This window comes from Nipponia nippon, unplaced genomic scaffold (assembly GCF_047370975.1).
Source record: "Nipponia nippon isolate SJK-2023a ecotype South Korea unplaced genomic scaffold, ASM4737097v1 scaffold_23, whole genome shotgun sequence".
Lineage (NCBI taxonomy): Eukaryota > Metazoa > Chordata > Aves > Pelecaniformes > Threskiornithidae > Nipponia > Nipponia nippon.
Window position 1 is genome coordinate 5,650,912 of NW_028262340.1, and position 15,931 is coordinate 5,666,842.

A 15,931-nucleotide genomic window follows, 5' to 3' on the forward strand; every position below is an offset into this window, starting at 1 on the left:
TGGCTGATGTTTTCCATGACTCTTCATAGTTCATTGCTGAAAAGGTAACTTCTCTGCCTTACTCTCAGATCATCCTATCTCCTGTTATCTCTTAAGACAGTTGTAGCTGTAGCTCTCACCGAACCTCCTCTCCAGAGGTCAGTTAATGGTCTGGTTCTATTTGTGTCTGTGCTGGTAACTAACAACATGATTATGGTTCCTCTACTGTTTTGTCTTAGGGAGTGGAGTCTCCAGGGCAGTGTATCTGAATAGTCCTTGGGACAGGGATGCTCAAGGTATGTTGAGGAGCTTTCCAGGTGCAGCTGCAATAGAATAATCCTATTTCCTTTGTCATAAAATAAGATAATGATTTGGCAGCTGTTCAAATCAAGACAAATAAAATAAACTGCTCTAAATTCATCATGGAAAGAAACAGACTTAGCTATAAAACGACTAACAGGACCTTCTCTTCATCGGTACAAATCTGGTCTGTGGCTGCATTCATTTCCATACAATCACTGGAAAATATTATGTTGATTGCTGGGAACAAAGCTTTTATGGGGAGGAAAAAAAAAATCTATGCTACTAATCTACAGTGGAATTGGTAAATGGGTAAGACAAAGCTTTAATAATATTATTCTGTGCGACATCTGATGTAAATAATACAGTTCTATTAATCTCTCAAGCAATCAGAGTCTGGCTGTTAGAGGCAGCCAAGTATGAGCAATAATGTTATCTCTTCTCAGGAATGTTGGAGTAGAATCACAAATCCATTGCTGTGGAAGTGGTTGCTGCACCCGCTCAGGGAATCACACTCAGCAGTGGAACGAAGGCACGGACTCACTGTGCCGAGTGAAGCGGCTGGGGGTTTAGGAGGCCATCTCCAGACTCTGCACCCCAGCGGTTCGGAGTCCCACCTTGCAATCCGCTGTGGGGTTTTGTGAAGCTGTGCTTTCTCAGGGAGCACAACTGTTGTCTCCTTTGACTCTTCTCCCTCCCTCTGTAGGCGAAGGTGTACTTCATCAGCTCATGTTTGGGGGCTGACCACATTAATCTTCTGCACAAGTACCTCAAGGGCATGACTGACAGCAGCTCTGTCTGCTGCTTATGCCGAACCCGTCTCTGGATGTAACACCAGCCTCTTTGGAAGCAGTTCTTTCGGTCCACGAGGCAGCAATTTGAAGAAGTGTTTGTCTTCTGCGGATGTGCATTGGTGTTTTAAAACAAAACAAAAAAAATCAAGGCTCACCGATTCCTGCAGCAACCCCACTGAATCCAAAGCAATGAAGGAGTTAATGTTGTTTCCCCTACAAGCACGTGTGCGTTGTCTGTCCTGTAACAAGATATTAGTTAAGGCAACCAAATGAAGCAGAATTTTTAAATGAGATCCTGTTTTTCAAGTATGATTTTAAGATATGATGCAGGTTGGGGTAGTCTGATTCTTTCACAGCTCATTAAGTAGAGAGCAGCTAGTGTTAGAGATTGACTTTTAAAAATGATAGATTTTTATTTATAGCAAAGTTCTAGTCATTAATTTTAAAGGAAGGAAGCATAAAAGCAGGAATAGGTTCATTTTTTTACAAAAAGTGACATCGGTAATTTAATTAAATTGGGGTTTTGAGTATCATTACAGAAAATGAAACATTAGATCTACACAGCTTTTCAACCCATCTGATGTATTTGATAGCATCCCCCCGCTTTCAAAACCTGCATGGTCATTAATATTTCTATGTGAAAGTTGCTGCTGAACTTCCCAGCTCCAGGCGCTTTGCGGAAGGACGTAAACAGAATTTTGGGGGAAGGAGCAAAGGGAAGCAATCTTGTCTGTCGGAGCAGGTACCTGTCCCCCCTTTGCTGCGCGGTAAAAGGCTGCGTGGGGAGGCTGGAGCCCAGCGCCGTGTCCCGGGGCGCTGCCTGTGCTGTGCTGGGGCAGACGGGTGGCGAGAGCTTGCAGTCACAGCAGGAAAAAAAAGAGAAACTGAAGCAACGCAGGAGTTGAGATGTATGTGCCATTACAATTAATCAAGCTTAAGGTGGTAAGGTTACATTTAACCTGGAGGTGGGTTAACTAGAAAACAAGGTGGTCTGTCTGGATGCAGGAAGCCTAATCCTATATTCATTGCAGATTAGTCTTTCATTTCCCTCACTGTGAGGGATGCTGTCAGCATATCTGCTGTAGGGAGCCCTCTGAGGGTACCTGAACTCTGCGGTGAGGAGGCAGCTGGGGCTGCTGGCCGGGGAAGGCCTGTACTGGAGCCAGAGCAGGGAAGTTTCAAATCCCCATCCTAAAGCACTGTCCCACGGCAGGACAGAGAGGTAGTGTCTTTGCATCAGTTAGTGTTAGGGATTTGTGTTTCATTTCACATGCTTATGCACAGTTTTGGTTGTATTTTATTCTGCTGCATGCTGTGTACGCTAGCGTATCATTTTCCTTTTAATCTTCCTCTTTTCCTTGGCAGAGCTGCAGGCGAAACCTCCCTTTGCTTGTAGAAATTCATCTGGTTTTGTTCATGCCCCTGACAAAATTGTTTCCAATGATAAACCATCACTCAGCTTTGAATGACCATGTTTTCCTTCCTCTGATGTTTCTGCCTTAATGAAAAAGAACTATAATATAAGATGCTGCACAAGGGCCTGATTCAAATTTGATTAAGTCATTCTTAGTCTTGGTTGTCTTCATTGGGTTTTATATTGGGCTCTAAAACCATGATTTGAGTGGATCTTTTTGGAGTGGCTTATGGGAACCCATAGAGTTTTATTTAAATTCTCTGAAACTGCTGTACAGAGGCACTGGTTAAGGATTTACTAGCATTTTGGCTGCATCTTCTCCATCTTACGTTCAAGTATCCCATATTCTTTCCGATGCAAACTTTTGTTGGACTGTATTTTGCGTTCCGTGGAGCTGGGTCCATCTGCATTGTCCAGAGTCCGGTTCGATGCATATGTGTGAAATCTGGATTAAGCACACAGTGCAATAAAGTATAAATCCTGGTGGGCTGAAATGTTTCTCTTTATGTCTAGGCAATAGTTACTAATTACAGGTTTTGCTGTCTTCTGTGTGGTTCGAAGGTATAATACAACTCTGCTCACATTGCAGGGGCCTTTGAGGTGCCTGGCGAAGGTCTGTTGAAAAATGTTATTTCAAACAGGAATGTAATCTCTGGATTCTAGTCAACTGCAATTGTATTAGATAGAACCGCAGGGGGGCGTAGGAAAAGAGGGATGATTTGATTTAGAAACTGGTAAAACTGGTCAGGGAAGAGTGGATCTTGTTTCTAACTCAATAGCTTGGGGAGTGATTTTTAGTTCCTTATGTATACTCGGTAGAAATGGTACTTCAATATTAACCGTGACTGGCCTAATGAATTCTGGTGCAATCCAGTAGGGTAAGTTTTGTGGTGATTTGCTCTTTACCTTTTAAGTGTTGCATTTACTTTGAGACGAGCCTTCCCTCTGGATTCTTCACCTGACAGCTCTGTTCCAATGCACTGTCCCTAACCAGAAGCAACTTTCTTTGGCAGTTCTACCAAGTCATACATGTGGAAATCCAGGAAGGCTGCAGAACGGGATTCAGCAAGGGACAACGTTCAGCATCGGGGACAAAGTGAGATACAGCTGTAATCCAGGCTTCTTTTTGGAAGGACATGCGTTGCTCACGTGCCATGCCAATTCGGAAAACAGTGCCTCCTGGGATTTTCCTCTCCCCTTCTGCAGAGGTAATGTGCCCTCTCTTCACCTGAAACAAGCCACAATGAAGCAGGATTTAATGGGCTATTTGGGGTTGGGAAAAACCTCATGGACTGTAAGCTTGATTTAAAAGACTTGAAAAGTAAACATGATGTAGTTAACACTGAGGTTCGTTTTTATTGGATTCCTTAAAGCTGCCAGGGTTTGGGTGAATAATAGGAAGGTTATGAAGTGCTCAAAGTATTCAAAATGCTGCACAGCTACTTTAACTTCAATTTCTTTGGGGGGGAGGCAGGAGCATTATCCATAAGGTAAGGCACCTACCCAAGACCATGCAGGTTTTCTAGAGCAAACACTAGAAAATGAGACTGGATTTTCTGCTTTCTGCAATGTCAGGCTGGCTTCCCTTGTGGCACGTTCCACAGCGGTTCCGGTGCTTTGCCTGTAAAGAGATGGGAGTCTGTGCAGAGTGCTGGTGTGCTGTGGCTTGCTGGCACTGGGGCCGGCAGCCTCGGGGAATGCTACATGGGAGGTAAAATCTGGCCTTTGTTTGAAGAGGCTGGCCAGCTTTCCTGCAAGCCCTTTTGGGGTAGGGAAACTTAGATTCCTTTATCAGTATAGAGAGCTTCTTGCTAATTCTCTGGGGCCACAAGGGACTAGAAAGTCTGTAAATATACAAGTGTCTGTGTTGTTATAGCAAAACAGTTGCTGCTGCTTTGAAGTCTTTTCCCCTCAATTCCTTGTGTACTTCAGCAGAGCATCTTATATTGATTCTTTTTATTGACTCTGCTTGTGCAATCAATCAGCAGTTCTAAGCTGTAGCATAAATCTTGAATTTAAAGTGAGCAAATATTGTTTGCTTGGTGTGTTTTTAATGCTTGCTTGAATGAGTTACGCAGCAGTAATATGTGCTACTTAGTGTATTTCTTGTAGGTTTACCTACAGTTTTGGGGCATTACACTACTGAGGGAGTGGTTTGTACAGCCAAACTGAACTGGAGAGGGACAGCTATCGTTGCCATCTTAGTATTATCAATTACGATTCTTTGCTTTTCCTTCGAATTAGGATTCTCATTGTAACCTTTTTAAATTTTTTTTTCTAATTTCACTGGAAGTGTGTGCAGGAAAAACCTTCACTGAAATTCAACCTTGAGAGTATGCAAAGCAATGTCCTTTTTAGAAGAGAAGGAAATTATCTGCATCAATGGACCAGTGTTTCCTCCAGTCTGACAGCATTTTTCTGATAGCAGCCTGCCTTTGGAGGAAGGCAGCATCTCCTTCCCTGCTATTATTCAGCCATTGGTGTAGTAGACCCCAGTAAGGGAGGAATTAACTTCTGACCCCAGCAGGTGTTGAAGTCGAGGGTTGGCATCATTGTAATTTTTGTGATTCCTGCTGCAGATGGAGTAAAAGACCATTTTTGTCTTGAACTACCAAGCTCACTTTTAATTTTAACACCACCATTTCAATCTTGAATCCAGAAATGATGGTGGCGTCTGATATCCTTCAGAATGGAGGAATATTCAGTGCTATGGGGCTTGCATCAGTGCTGTGTGAATTGCTCTGATGGCAGCAAAATATGTGCATGTTCAGCTGCACTTGTGTAGCAGTGTGCCTGCAGGTTCCTGGAGGTAGCCACTCCTTTTTAATAGATTTCATCCTGATCCTTGAAGACTTTGCCTCCTAGTAAAACTTCCAAGGTATTTTTTGGAGGCAGGAACCAGAAATCTTCTCATGTAACATTTATATCTTGTTCCAGGAAGGTAGAAAGTAGCAAAGACAGTCTGCAGATTGACTTGCTGAATTTGAAAGCCAGCTGCACTCCTTCTGCCATAAGCAGGTTTTCAGCAGTCAGACATTTGTGCTTGGCTTCAGTTGTTGCAAGGGGCAAAAAGATTTGTGTACTGACAAACAGGTTTATGCTGCCTTCTGCAGGGAACATAATGTTTTCAAAACTGCTGCCTGAAAAAAATAGATATTTCCTTGAGAGAGAGAAGATCTTTGTGGCCTGTGTAACTTATAATTACTTCTGTTAATATTGGCTTACTGGTATTTGTCACCTGAAAGTTTAAATGTTTTTGTACATATTCTTTTACTTTTTTAACATAAGCTGGAGATGGATCGTGCTTCTGGGTTAGATCCTGACAAATCGAGATGAAAGATACCCTGGATCTGAGCAGGTGTTAAAATCTCGGGAGCTGCTGTCTTGGGAATAGACTTGTCTAATGTCACTGCAAAGGACAGTGTTCTGTCTGGGGACTCTGCCCTTTCCTTCTTCCCCTCCTCTCCAGTATAATGGCAGAGGTATGAGACAAGTGTTGGAAACAGTGTGAGCTTCTACCATGCTAATCAATATCCTCTTCTGGTTTCTTTATGCTCTTTTCATTGTGCTTGCCTTCTGCTTTGTAACATCCTTTTCTGTATATTGGTAGCTTTGTCTCTATTCCAGTCTTCGTGCATCGAAATAATCGAAGATGCAAAGAAATGCATGGTAGGAAAGAAGAAGCAACAAAGGTGTTTGAGAGGATGTGCCAGGACAGCAACACTTTGAAGGAGGGCTGTGGCTCAGCTGCTTTTTCTTTGTAGGAGTTGTCTGCACTCCCTTTACCCAACTCTCGGTTTTGAAGTACTTTTTTTTTAATAAAGGACAAGTGTAATCTCAATGAGAAAGGAATGTAGGAAGGAATTCCAGATGCAGAAAGAATGGCTTGGTGAAATGTGTCTTTGCAGAGCCAGTGGAAGTAGCTAGTGCTGCAGCTCGCCAGTGGTTTTGAAAGGACAGTTACATCAAAATTGATTCTTGGACTCTGAGCTAAAAGAGACTATAAATTCAGTCTGCACAGACTCTGCTCTGGTGAGTTATGTTTCTTGCTTGCGTGGCAGGAAGGATTAAAACCGTGGTGATCTCATTCAGGGAGCACCAAAGCAGCAGCGAATGACATCTCCATGCTGATCTGCAAAGTAGGAGAGCACGGAACTGGGTGGCAGCTGTGGATGCCCACAAGAGAAGCTTGGCGGTGCCTGGTAGACCATGTGTAACTCAGAAATTTGCCTTGAGGACTGAAAGTCCGCAGCGAGTCTGGGTCAGACTGTAAAATCTGGACTAAGCTGACATTTATCCCATCTCTATAATGCATGTCAGAAATATCTGGAATGGTTTCCTTACTGCATCTTGTGTGTTTTTACATGCTTTCTGCACAATTGTTCTGTACTCACAGAAGGAAATAAGGCCTAGTACTTAATCTAAATGGGGCCTTAAGCTGAGTCCTACAAGTCTAGCTGCATTTTTATCTTGACAGTTGGTATGCTGGAGGCAAAACCCCAGCAGACTTGGAATGCTGGCTTCTGCTGTAGCCACAGAAGGAACAACCCTCACCTGGGTCAGTTAATGTCAAATAAAGCAGAATGGTGCATTTGAAGCACCAAAAGAGTATCCGGAAACATCTGAATCTGTTCTGTAAAGCACTTTCATGCATGTGGAGAGAAGTCTTGCTCAGATTGTTCGCTGAATTTAAGTAGAACTGATAGGTTTATGATTCTGGTAGGCGGTTGAGTAAAAATTCAGTAAGCCAGCTGAGAACATTTGCAAAGCTACATTTTAAGTGTATCAAATATGCATAATCTCATTAAATGTGGTCTGTCTTACTGTAACTCAAACAGCTGCTTAGACTGCACCGTGCCCAAAATAATTGAAGGGCTGTTCAAGAAGATTTTGGAAGATCGTAGAATATGTTTAAACAGTAACAACCTCTACAAACCTAGGAAGTGTGTATTGAGAGGTGGATGGGAAGGGAATACATTTTCCATTAAATAGCTTTTGCAATGAAAAATTTTCAAGGCATTTAAATTAAAAACTCCCCTTTTAATACCAAAAAAAAAAGCCAAAACCACCATACCTTTGACTAGATCTTCACCTACTGTAAGTTAGCTTAGTCCTGTAAAAAAAAAAAATGTAGTCCCCTTGTTTAAAACTTCTAGTATAGCATTGAGCCAAAATTCTTTAGCATATTTCTCCGTCCCCTCCTGTATTCCTTCTAGTACAAGAACAGCTTTGACATACCAGGTGCAGTCTCAGACTTCCCAGACCCCAATAGTAAACATGGCTGAGAAATTGCCGATTGGAATAGCTTCTTCCAAACCCTTGTTGCATTTGCTCTTGGGGGGGTGTGTGTATTTAAGGGCTCTGTGTAGACCTGAGCTGCACAAATGCATGATCATAGTGAGAAGCAAGTGTTTGGCCAAAAGCACCTATGCCCTTGAAAGTGGGGTTCGCATACAGAGGCTGGATTCCTTGAAGATGTCTCCTGGTAGTGGTGAAGGCCCTTATTTGCAAAGGTTCTTTGAATGGTTGCCTAGGGCCAATAGCAGCCAGGTGGCAATGATGTTTAACATGTTATGTTGGAGACAGCTGCCCCTCTGGAGGTAAATGTATCTTAAGAATAAATTGCCCCTTCAGGTCCCTGTGCATTGCTGAAGCAGCTAATGGCTTTGCTTCTGCTCTGCCTGCCTTGCTGCTAGGCCTGTGGACTGAGTTTTCACTGTCCAAGAATCTCTCTTTCTATCTATTTCTTTGTGACATCTGCAGGGGCACTTATTCATGAGAAATTAAATTTGAACATACCAGTAAACTGGTGAATTGTGCTTACCCTGTTTGGCTAGAATCCATTCATCCTCTAAAAAGCATTTTCATTCTGTCTGTCAGAGGGAGGGCTTGGAATTGGCCCTTTTACTTTTTGCATGGACCTTCTCTGGAGGTCCCACTGTGAATCTTGTGTGATGTGTTGAAGTTTGACGGATTTTCTGGTGCTTGGACTAGAGATCTGAGAGATTTTTCAGCCTGAATTTATCGATGGTTCTAACTGCACTTCAGTGTCCATGCATAACTTTAATTCACTGACAATATGATTGCAGCAAATAGATAACTTCGACTGTTGTACTAGAATACTAGGGAACAGCATCGAGTTAGGATTTCAGTGGCATTTTTCAGTCCTAGTTTTGGCTGCTGGAGTGGCCCAGAGGTAGTTGCATGTCTGCCTGCATGTCTGGATTTTGGTTGTATTTTTTCTGCCTTTCCTGCTTTCTGTGAGTTCCGTGATAATCGGCGACGTGCCGTCCCAGTCTGAGCGCAGAGGCAGTTGCAAAGGGCCATCTGCGATCTCCGCGGGGCTTAGAGGTGCCAGCACAACACGCGTAGTGTGTTAACGCAATACAAACAGTAAGTTATAGCCTGGGGTGTTCCTGTCTCCATCACTTGCCGTCGGTCGCCAGGGAAGCATGTGTCTGCCGGTGCCTTCGGCTTCTTCGGGTGGCTGGCTGTGCTGGGATAGCAGGTGGCCATGAGAAAGAAAAGTTGGCATATATTTTTGTCTTACTTTGTCTTTCGAGTTTCATGAGTTAGAGGCTGCAAGTTTCAGCCCTGCTGACAGCACGAGACACTAATTCCTGAGAAGGTCTAAAAGCTGAAGGATCCTCCTGAGCAGCCTTGCAGAATTGTCCTGCCCTGTCCTTAGGTGCTGAAGATTCATTGCACTTAACAAATGTTCTCACCTATGTTAAATATCAGTTTGGAAGGGTTTTTTAAAATAGTTTGTAATGAAAATAAGTGTTTATAATATAAAGCCCCAAGCTCCTTCACTAAAGTATCTGAAATGCTGCTCTGTAATACATGTTGTAAAGTTAACAGGCTTTTCGTAGTGTTCCAAATAAATGCTGAGCTGATGCTGCATGTACCAGAGCAGTGAGCTGCCCTGATGCGAGTGAAATGAATTCCTGGTTTCCTTTATCTTCCTGCCCATGTTTTCTTTAGATCCTCTTCCTTTAATTGCTCTAATAGCTCCTGCTGATAAAATTCAGGTTGTAAAAATAAGAGAACCTGCAGCAAACAGGAGATGCAGTGTGTAACCGGGAAATGTCACTGCTAGGTTTCTGAATGAGTGGTTAAGTTTTTACCACTACGATTTTGGTAACAACATCCATTTCCTTAAGAGATCGGAGTAAACAAGGACATGTAAGGCGGGTGTGTGGGATACTCCACTCCTTTGTTATTAGATTTCTAGTAAATACAGTGCTTATACTCTAAGGCCTGTTGTTCCAACCCTTGGGGGTGTTTCTGTTGCTGATGAAGGTGCTGAGATCTTATGTGAGTTGGAAACCAACCTCTCCCCCCGCTGCGAGCGTTTTCACATGTCTGTGAAACCCTTCACAGTCACTGAATTCCTGGTGGTTTTCCTCCTGCTTTGCTGCTACACAGGTGGGAGGAAAGTTGCAGAAAAAACACCTCAGAGGATCCTAATCAGGAATAAGGGATGGAACAGAAAACTCGGGCAACAACGTGAGGAAAGTGGCTCAGCGAGAAGCGTCAGGCTGCGAACCACCTCCCCAGGGAAGTGGTAGAAGCTCTGTCACTTGCTGTTTTAAATTAGACTAAACAAATCGCTAGTAAGTGTGTGATGGGGAATAAGCTGGCACTTGCCAGGAGACACTGGCTGACCTAGCAGGATTTTGCATCCCTCAACATCTTTGTCTCTTAATAGTGTGTAGTAAAACACACCCCGACAAAAGCACTGGGGCTTTTAAAGCTTTGCTTTGGATTTGGGCTTATTCTCTTTTGATGTACTGCTTTGTGCATTTCAGCAAAGTCTGATAATTTGTGTTCTGTTCCATCCAGCTGATGATGCTTGCGGAGGGACTTTGCGGGGACAAAGCGGAATTATCTCAAGCCCTCATTTTCCTTTGGAGTATGGCAATAACGCGGACTGCACGTGGACTATTCTCGCTGAACCTGGAGACACTATTGCCCTGGTTTTCATGGATTTTCAGCTGGAAGATGGATATGATGTTTTAGAAGTTGCTGGAACAGAGGGATCTTCGCTCTGGTAGGTTACTACCAGCCCTACTTCATTGTGGTCTGTGCAGTCATGTAGTGTCCGCTGATGTCTTCTATGCCCGGATCCAAACTTTATAAGATGTTCGAAGTGAACAGTTTGTGCCTGGATGAGGGTAGTTCCCGGTTATTCCCAGTCACAGGTTGTAGCTGCTACCTTCTAAGGAAACTCCCTGGGATGCTTTTTATTTGCTTGGTAAACTTTGCAGTGACTATTGTCTACTTTAAATCATATTCTCTGCAATAAGATTTCACAGTGTAGCTGGCAGGACGAAATAAAGAATTTAAAAAAACAAAACCAACCAACCAAACAAAAAAAAAACCAACAAAAAAACCCCAAACAAACAAACAAAAAAAACCCAAAAAACCCCCAAACCACTTCAAAGCCCAGGAAACCCTGCTCAGACACTGTCATGCTCAAACCTTGGTTTTGCTAAATTGTTTTCTCATTATTGCTAAATATGTTGCTGACAAGTTGACTTTACTGTTAATGAACTTTTGGCAAATGTTTCTACAGATCAGCTTGTCCTTTAGACAGGAGGCCGCGTATAGAATTTCAATGCCCCTCTCATCCCATTGCTTGAGCAATGCTTTCAGAAATACTGCTTTTATGTATAATAATGCCACACTGATTTTTTTTTTTTTTTTCTGATATACAAGAGCTGTCCAAATGATCAGTGCTATGAAGTCTGAAGTGAGGGCCTGCAGAAGGAATTTGATGTATTGCTTATGCTGCTTTTGTAGCAGAGGACAACTCTGCCTCTAGTTGATCTTCTGCACTGTGATTGCACTCAGCAAACAGTTAAAAGCCCTAACTAGCAGCAAATGGAGGGGAGTAGTCTTAAACCCAACACCCCTCTGGAAGGGAAGAATTAAGCATTTGAAATAATTAGGTGTTGCTTGGGATTATCAGCAGGAAGTTAAATTACGATTATTTATGAGGATTCTGTTGCAGCCACAAATAACATGCATTTAAGTAATTTATACTTGCCTGGCAATTATGGGGGAATAGGATTTGAATGTTTAGGATGTATTGATGTGAGAGAACTTGCCATTTACCATGTACCAATTGTTTACTGTTCCCAGGACCCCTCTGAAAATTAGATGTTGCTGTTTCGTGAAAAAAACCTGGTTTTATTAGCATGCATTAATATTTTAGGGCACTGTTAGTTTTTAGCCATTATGTACTGCAGCAAGGATCAGTCATCTGTGGTATGCGGTAAAGATGAATGTAGCTAGTTAAGAAACATTATTCAGCCTGGAGGTGTTGCCAGTGCAGCACTGTGTCTTGTCATACCAAAAATAAAACAATGCCTGTCAGAGTGAACCTGCTGGGGAAAAAAATAAACTACCCATAAATACAACATGGTAGAACTTTAGAAATGGCAAATGTGTCTTAGAAAATTAAGCCCTTTGACTTTCAGTAGTACATGTACGTGCACATGCACTCTTTTAAAAATGAGATTTAGGAGCTATTTTAAAGGTAGTATGTTTTACAGGGCATCAGTTTGGGGGCCTGAGGGAATAATGATGTATTTAATTTCCTTCTTCCCCTTTCCCCCCCAAGTGCATGTGTTGCATCTTTAATGGTTCCTTTCCTCCGAATGTATTTCACTGGGAGTTGGATGAACTTTGTGAGCTGTAACAGCAGTGGACTCTTGTTTGAATCAGCTGGTAGAGCAGGCCAGGTGAGATGCACTGTGTTAATGAGTGAAACAGGTCACACAAACATGAATTTCATCCAGGGCTTGTATAAGAAGCTGCTCCTGCTTTTTGAGGTTCACCCTGCCTTTTTATAGCTCCATGAAATACACATGGGCAAGATAAACACACCAGTCAATTCAAAGGGGCCTCATTTAGTATTCTTGAGAAGTAAACTTTTGAGTCCCATAAGCGGAATTACAAAGAGTCTTGTTTTGAATTTCATTTTTCAAAGCTGGCCTTCGCAGCTCAGAGCCTGATAATTAAATTCAGATGACTCACTTTTCCCACTTTTTAATAATTTTTGCCTGTAGGGGGAAAAAAACTGGAGCTCATATCTCCTCTTTAAACATGTTGATATGATTCAGCTTGAAAATATAGCTAAAAACCTTTTTTCCCCTCTGTCTATGAAAACCTAGTTTTAATTATTGGTAATATGGCAGATAGACTTGCAGCCAAACAAACCATTCTATTGAAGTATCTTGCAGCTAAATATTTCATTTCCGAAGTGTTATAAATAGTTCTAATCTGGTCCAGAGATGTACACAAATAAATAAAATTAAATTTCATCTGGAGGAGTATTCATATGTATTTTCAAGCTATGAAATATTATATAATGGTAGTATTTACAAAAGCACTAACTCGGCACATTAAGTAAGCCTGACTTGGCCTGCACTCACTAAAAATCTCCTGCGTTGTCATTCACCCTCCCCTCTTTAAAAACAGATGCTTTGTTGGTCTTTTACGAGCCAGGTTCCCTTAGCCCTCTTGCCTTCAGCGGTCGCCACAGCTGTATCCGCTGCGCTGCGCATCGATCTCAGCACACACAACTGCTCCCCAGAGAATCCCGTTACGAGTTTCATTTGGTCCCTGACCTGTCGGATGCGAATCCTGCAATAAGTCTTGAAAGGGAAAGGGCATTGCAGGTCTAAGCATCCATATGTCAAGCAGAGCAATAGAGGCTGAGCAGCTATTTGAGACATATTAATAAAATAACGCATTTACAGCTCTTTTAACTGCTGTTGCAGTTTCTGTCATGGGACCTTGGGTCTAGATTTCCTTGACAGGTGAGAAATAAAATTCTGCTGAGCAGAGAACAGGAGGGGAAAAAATAGCAGTGTGAAAAAGAGCCCATCAGATTAGAAAGGACAATATGGGGGTCTCCAGGCTAAAAGGAAAAATTGGAAAGATGGCAGTAGCTGCCCTGTTCTCCTTTGAGGTCAGCTGGGGTGGCCGTCCTAATCGCAGCCCTTATCCTAGGGCAAGGATGCACTGGACACGGAGAGGGATACGTAGTGTACATGTTCTCTAATGTCACTATTCCCTGACTTTTTCTTGTCTTCAAGATTTGGGGTTCTCTTCCCCCTCATTTTCAGATCCTGAGAGATCTGAAAGGATTAATGAAATTCTTCTCTATAAATACATGTAAAAGAATAAAATCCCTCAAAGCAGCTTGGGCTCCAGTCCTTAAGGGGACTGAGCTCTGTTGATCGTGTGCTTTGTGTCAGTATCTGCTTGGAGCTGACTAAATCCCTCAGCTAACACTTCTCAGGAATATCTGCTGATTACGGCTGTTTCGTGGTACCTGGTTTAAAGCTTTCTTCAGTGGCGAGCATCCCCGTGGGTGCTCAGCTACACTGAAAATGCCAAAGCGTTTCAAGCTGAGTGCCTAAAACATCCAAAGACTGTGTCTGATGATAAGGAAGTCTCCAGGCTGGTCCTGGGTGGCACTGAACCTGCTCTGTGGCAGACGTGTCCCAGCCTCATCTTCCCTTTCATAGCTCAGTGATTGCTCTGAAGCTTTGGGTAGGTGTGACTTTGTTTAAAATACCGTCTTTGATCTCCTGCATGTTTTTCTGTGAGTCCTTAGATACGTTGCTGGGGGATGTCTGAGGTGACAGGGTGGGGGCTCCTGCGGGGACGGTCGGAGCCCGGGTGCTGCAGCTCAGTACTGGTGGCTGTACCCTTTTGTCACACCCCCAGCATCCATGTGTCCCCGAAGGTTTAGAGAAAGGAGGAATGTGCTCTGCAGCGACTGTTTGGCTGCACTCTCAGCACACATTAACAGAGAGGAAGTTTTTGCTTTGCCTGTGGAGGAGGACGTCTGGGTCTCCTACGTTTGTGCTTATTTGCTGCAGTTTAAGTGTGTGCAAACGATGCAAATGCGGTTGTCTCTCTCTTGCACTTCTTTCTGTCATCTGTTTAGGTCTCATCTAGCTGGTCTGGGACTTGTGTGTAATATTAGGCATAATGACTTGTATTATGATTATTAAAGCATTATGCTGCTATTGCCAGAGAAGGTGGTGTCGGAAATGACTAATAATCCAATTTATATGTGTGTGTTTACAGGAATTGACTAAGATCAAGTGTACACTTTGCTGGCTATGATGCAAATATTTAGCAAAGGAGGTTTTTGCAGTCATTCCAATGTAGCTGAAGCAGGCAAGATGGGTAAAAGGTAGAAGCCTCGTTCTCAGGCTGCGTAGGCGCGACGTGCACCTACATGTGCGTGTAGGGCTGCGTAGGTGCGACGTGCACACGCATCAAAGATCCTCTAGAGCGGGGATTTTCAAAGTTGTGGAAATATAGGAAGCCAGTCTAATGTTTGCCATATAAAGTTTCTTTTGTGCTATTGAGTTGGAAAATAGGAGGAGGTGAAGGCGAGACACTGTAAGCTTCAGCTGTCTGCTGAACAGGTAAGCAGCTACTGATACCCTTTCCCCTCAGAATGATGTTTGGCGCTCCATGGCTATTCATTCCACCGATGAAACTACTTAGAAACCTCTGCTCCTGCCAAATGAATTAGTTCCATGAGATAAAACTAACAAGTATCTCATTTGTCTGACTACAAATGACAGACTATCTGGCACGTTTTGAAGGTTCATTAGATGTTTCTAATTTTCAGATGGGAAATTTACTTTGAGTTGTAGATGACCTCTTTTAATAATGAGGCTTTTCAAATCTTTTATAGCTGTGTTGCATTTTGCAACTGTATTTAGTAGACTATGAGAATCCAAATTGGTAAGAGGGGCTAGGCTTTTAGCTAGGAGAGGTGCTCCTGTTGCTGTTATATTGTAGTGTGGTGTTTTTCCTGATCAAAAATACTACAGTATGTGAAAGGTCAGAACCTTTTTGGGTTGTTCTTTATCCTTGTATTAGGTTCTAGTGCAGCAATTAACCTTCTTCCCACCTTGCCTTCCATAACCTTATTTCACATAATCTTTTTGCTTGAGCTCAGCTGAAACAGAATGTTACCTGGCAAAGCACCTCAGAAGCTGCGCGTTGACCTAGGAATATAGTTTGCTTTTGAATTACTTCATTTGCCACTGGGCCCTTGTTTTTCTGTCCAAATTTTGAGCTTGCTTAGCCCAACTTAAAGAAATCGCACTGTACCTTGGGAAAGGAAACTGCTGTGGTTGCTTGTGCTTTTCCTCTGTGTGATGCAGACTGTGCCCCCCTTCTGAATTACAATCCACCACGGTGCCTTGCCTCTTGAACTTAATTATGTTTCTTTATTTCTTATTGTGACTTTTACTGAATGTGGCTACGTTTTTGAAAGTTCAAATGCTTACCCTTGAAAGAAAGAAATGAGGCTGACAACTTCCAGATGCCACCCACTCCCTTTTATTTTTTTAATCTGTTTCATGGTCCTTTAAAAACTGCTTTCTCCTCGGTTGCCTCA

At 42.7% G+C, this 15,931-nt stretch overlaps 1 protein-coding gene across 1 annotated transcript in view; it reads left to right on the top strand.

Moving 5' to 3' along the window:
- Nucleotides 1–15,931, top strand: part of CSMD2 (CUB and Sushi multiple domains 2) — a 345,266-nt gene that overhangs the window by 114,659 nt on the left and 214,676 nt on the right. Inside the window, exons 5-6 of the mRNA XM_087760834.1 lie at nucleotides 3,501–3,695; nucleotides 10,333–10,540. Coding sequence (XP_087616960.1) covers nucleotides 3,501–3,695; nucleotides 10,333–10,540 — 403 coding nt within the window. The remainder of the gene's footprint in view (nucleotides 1–3,500; nucleotides 3,696–10,332; nucleotides 10,541–15,931) is intronic.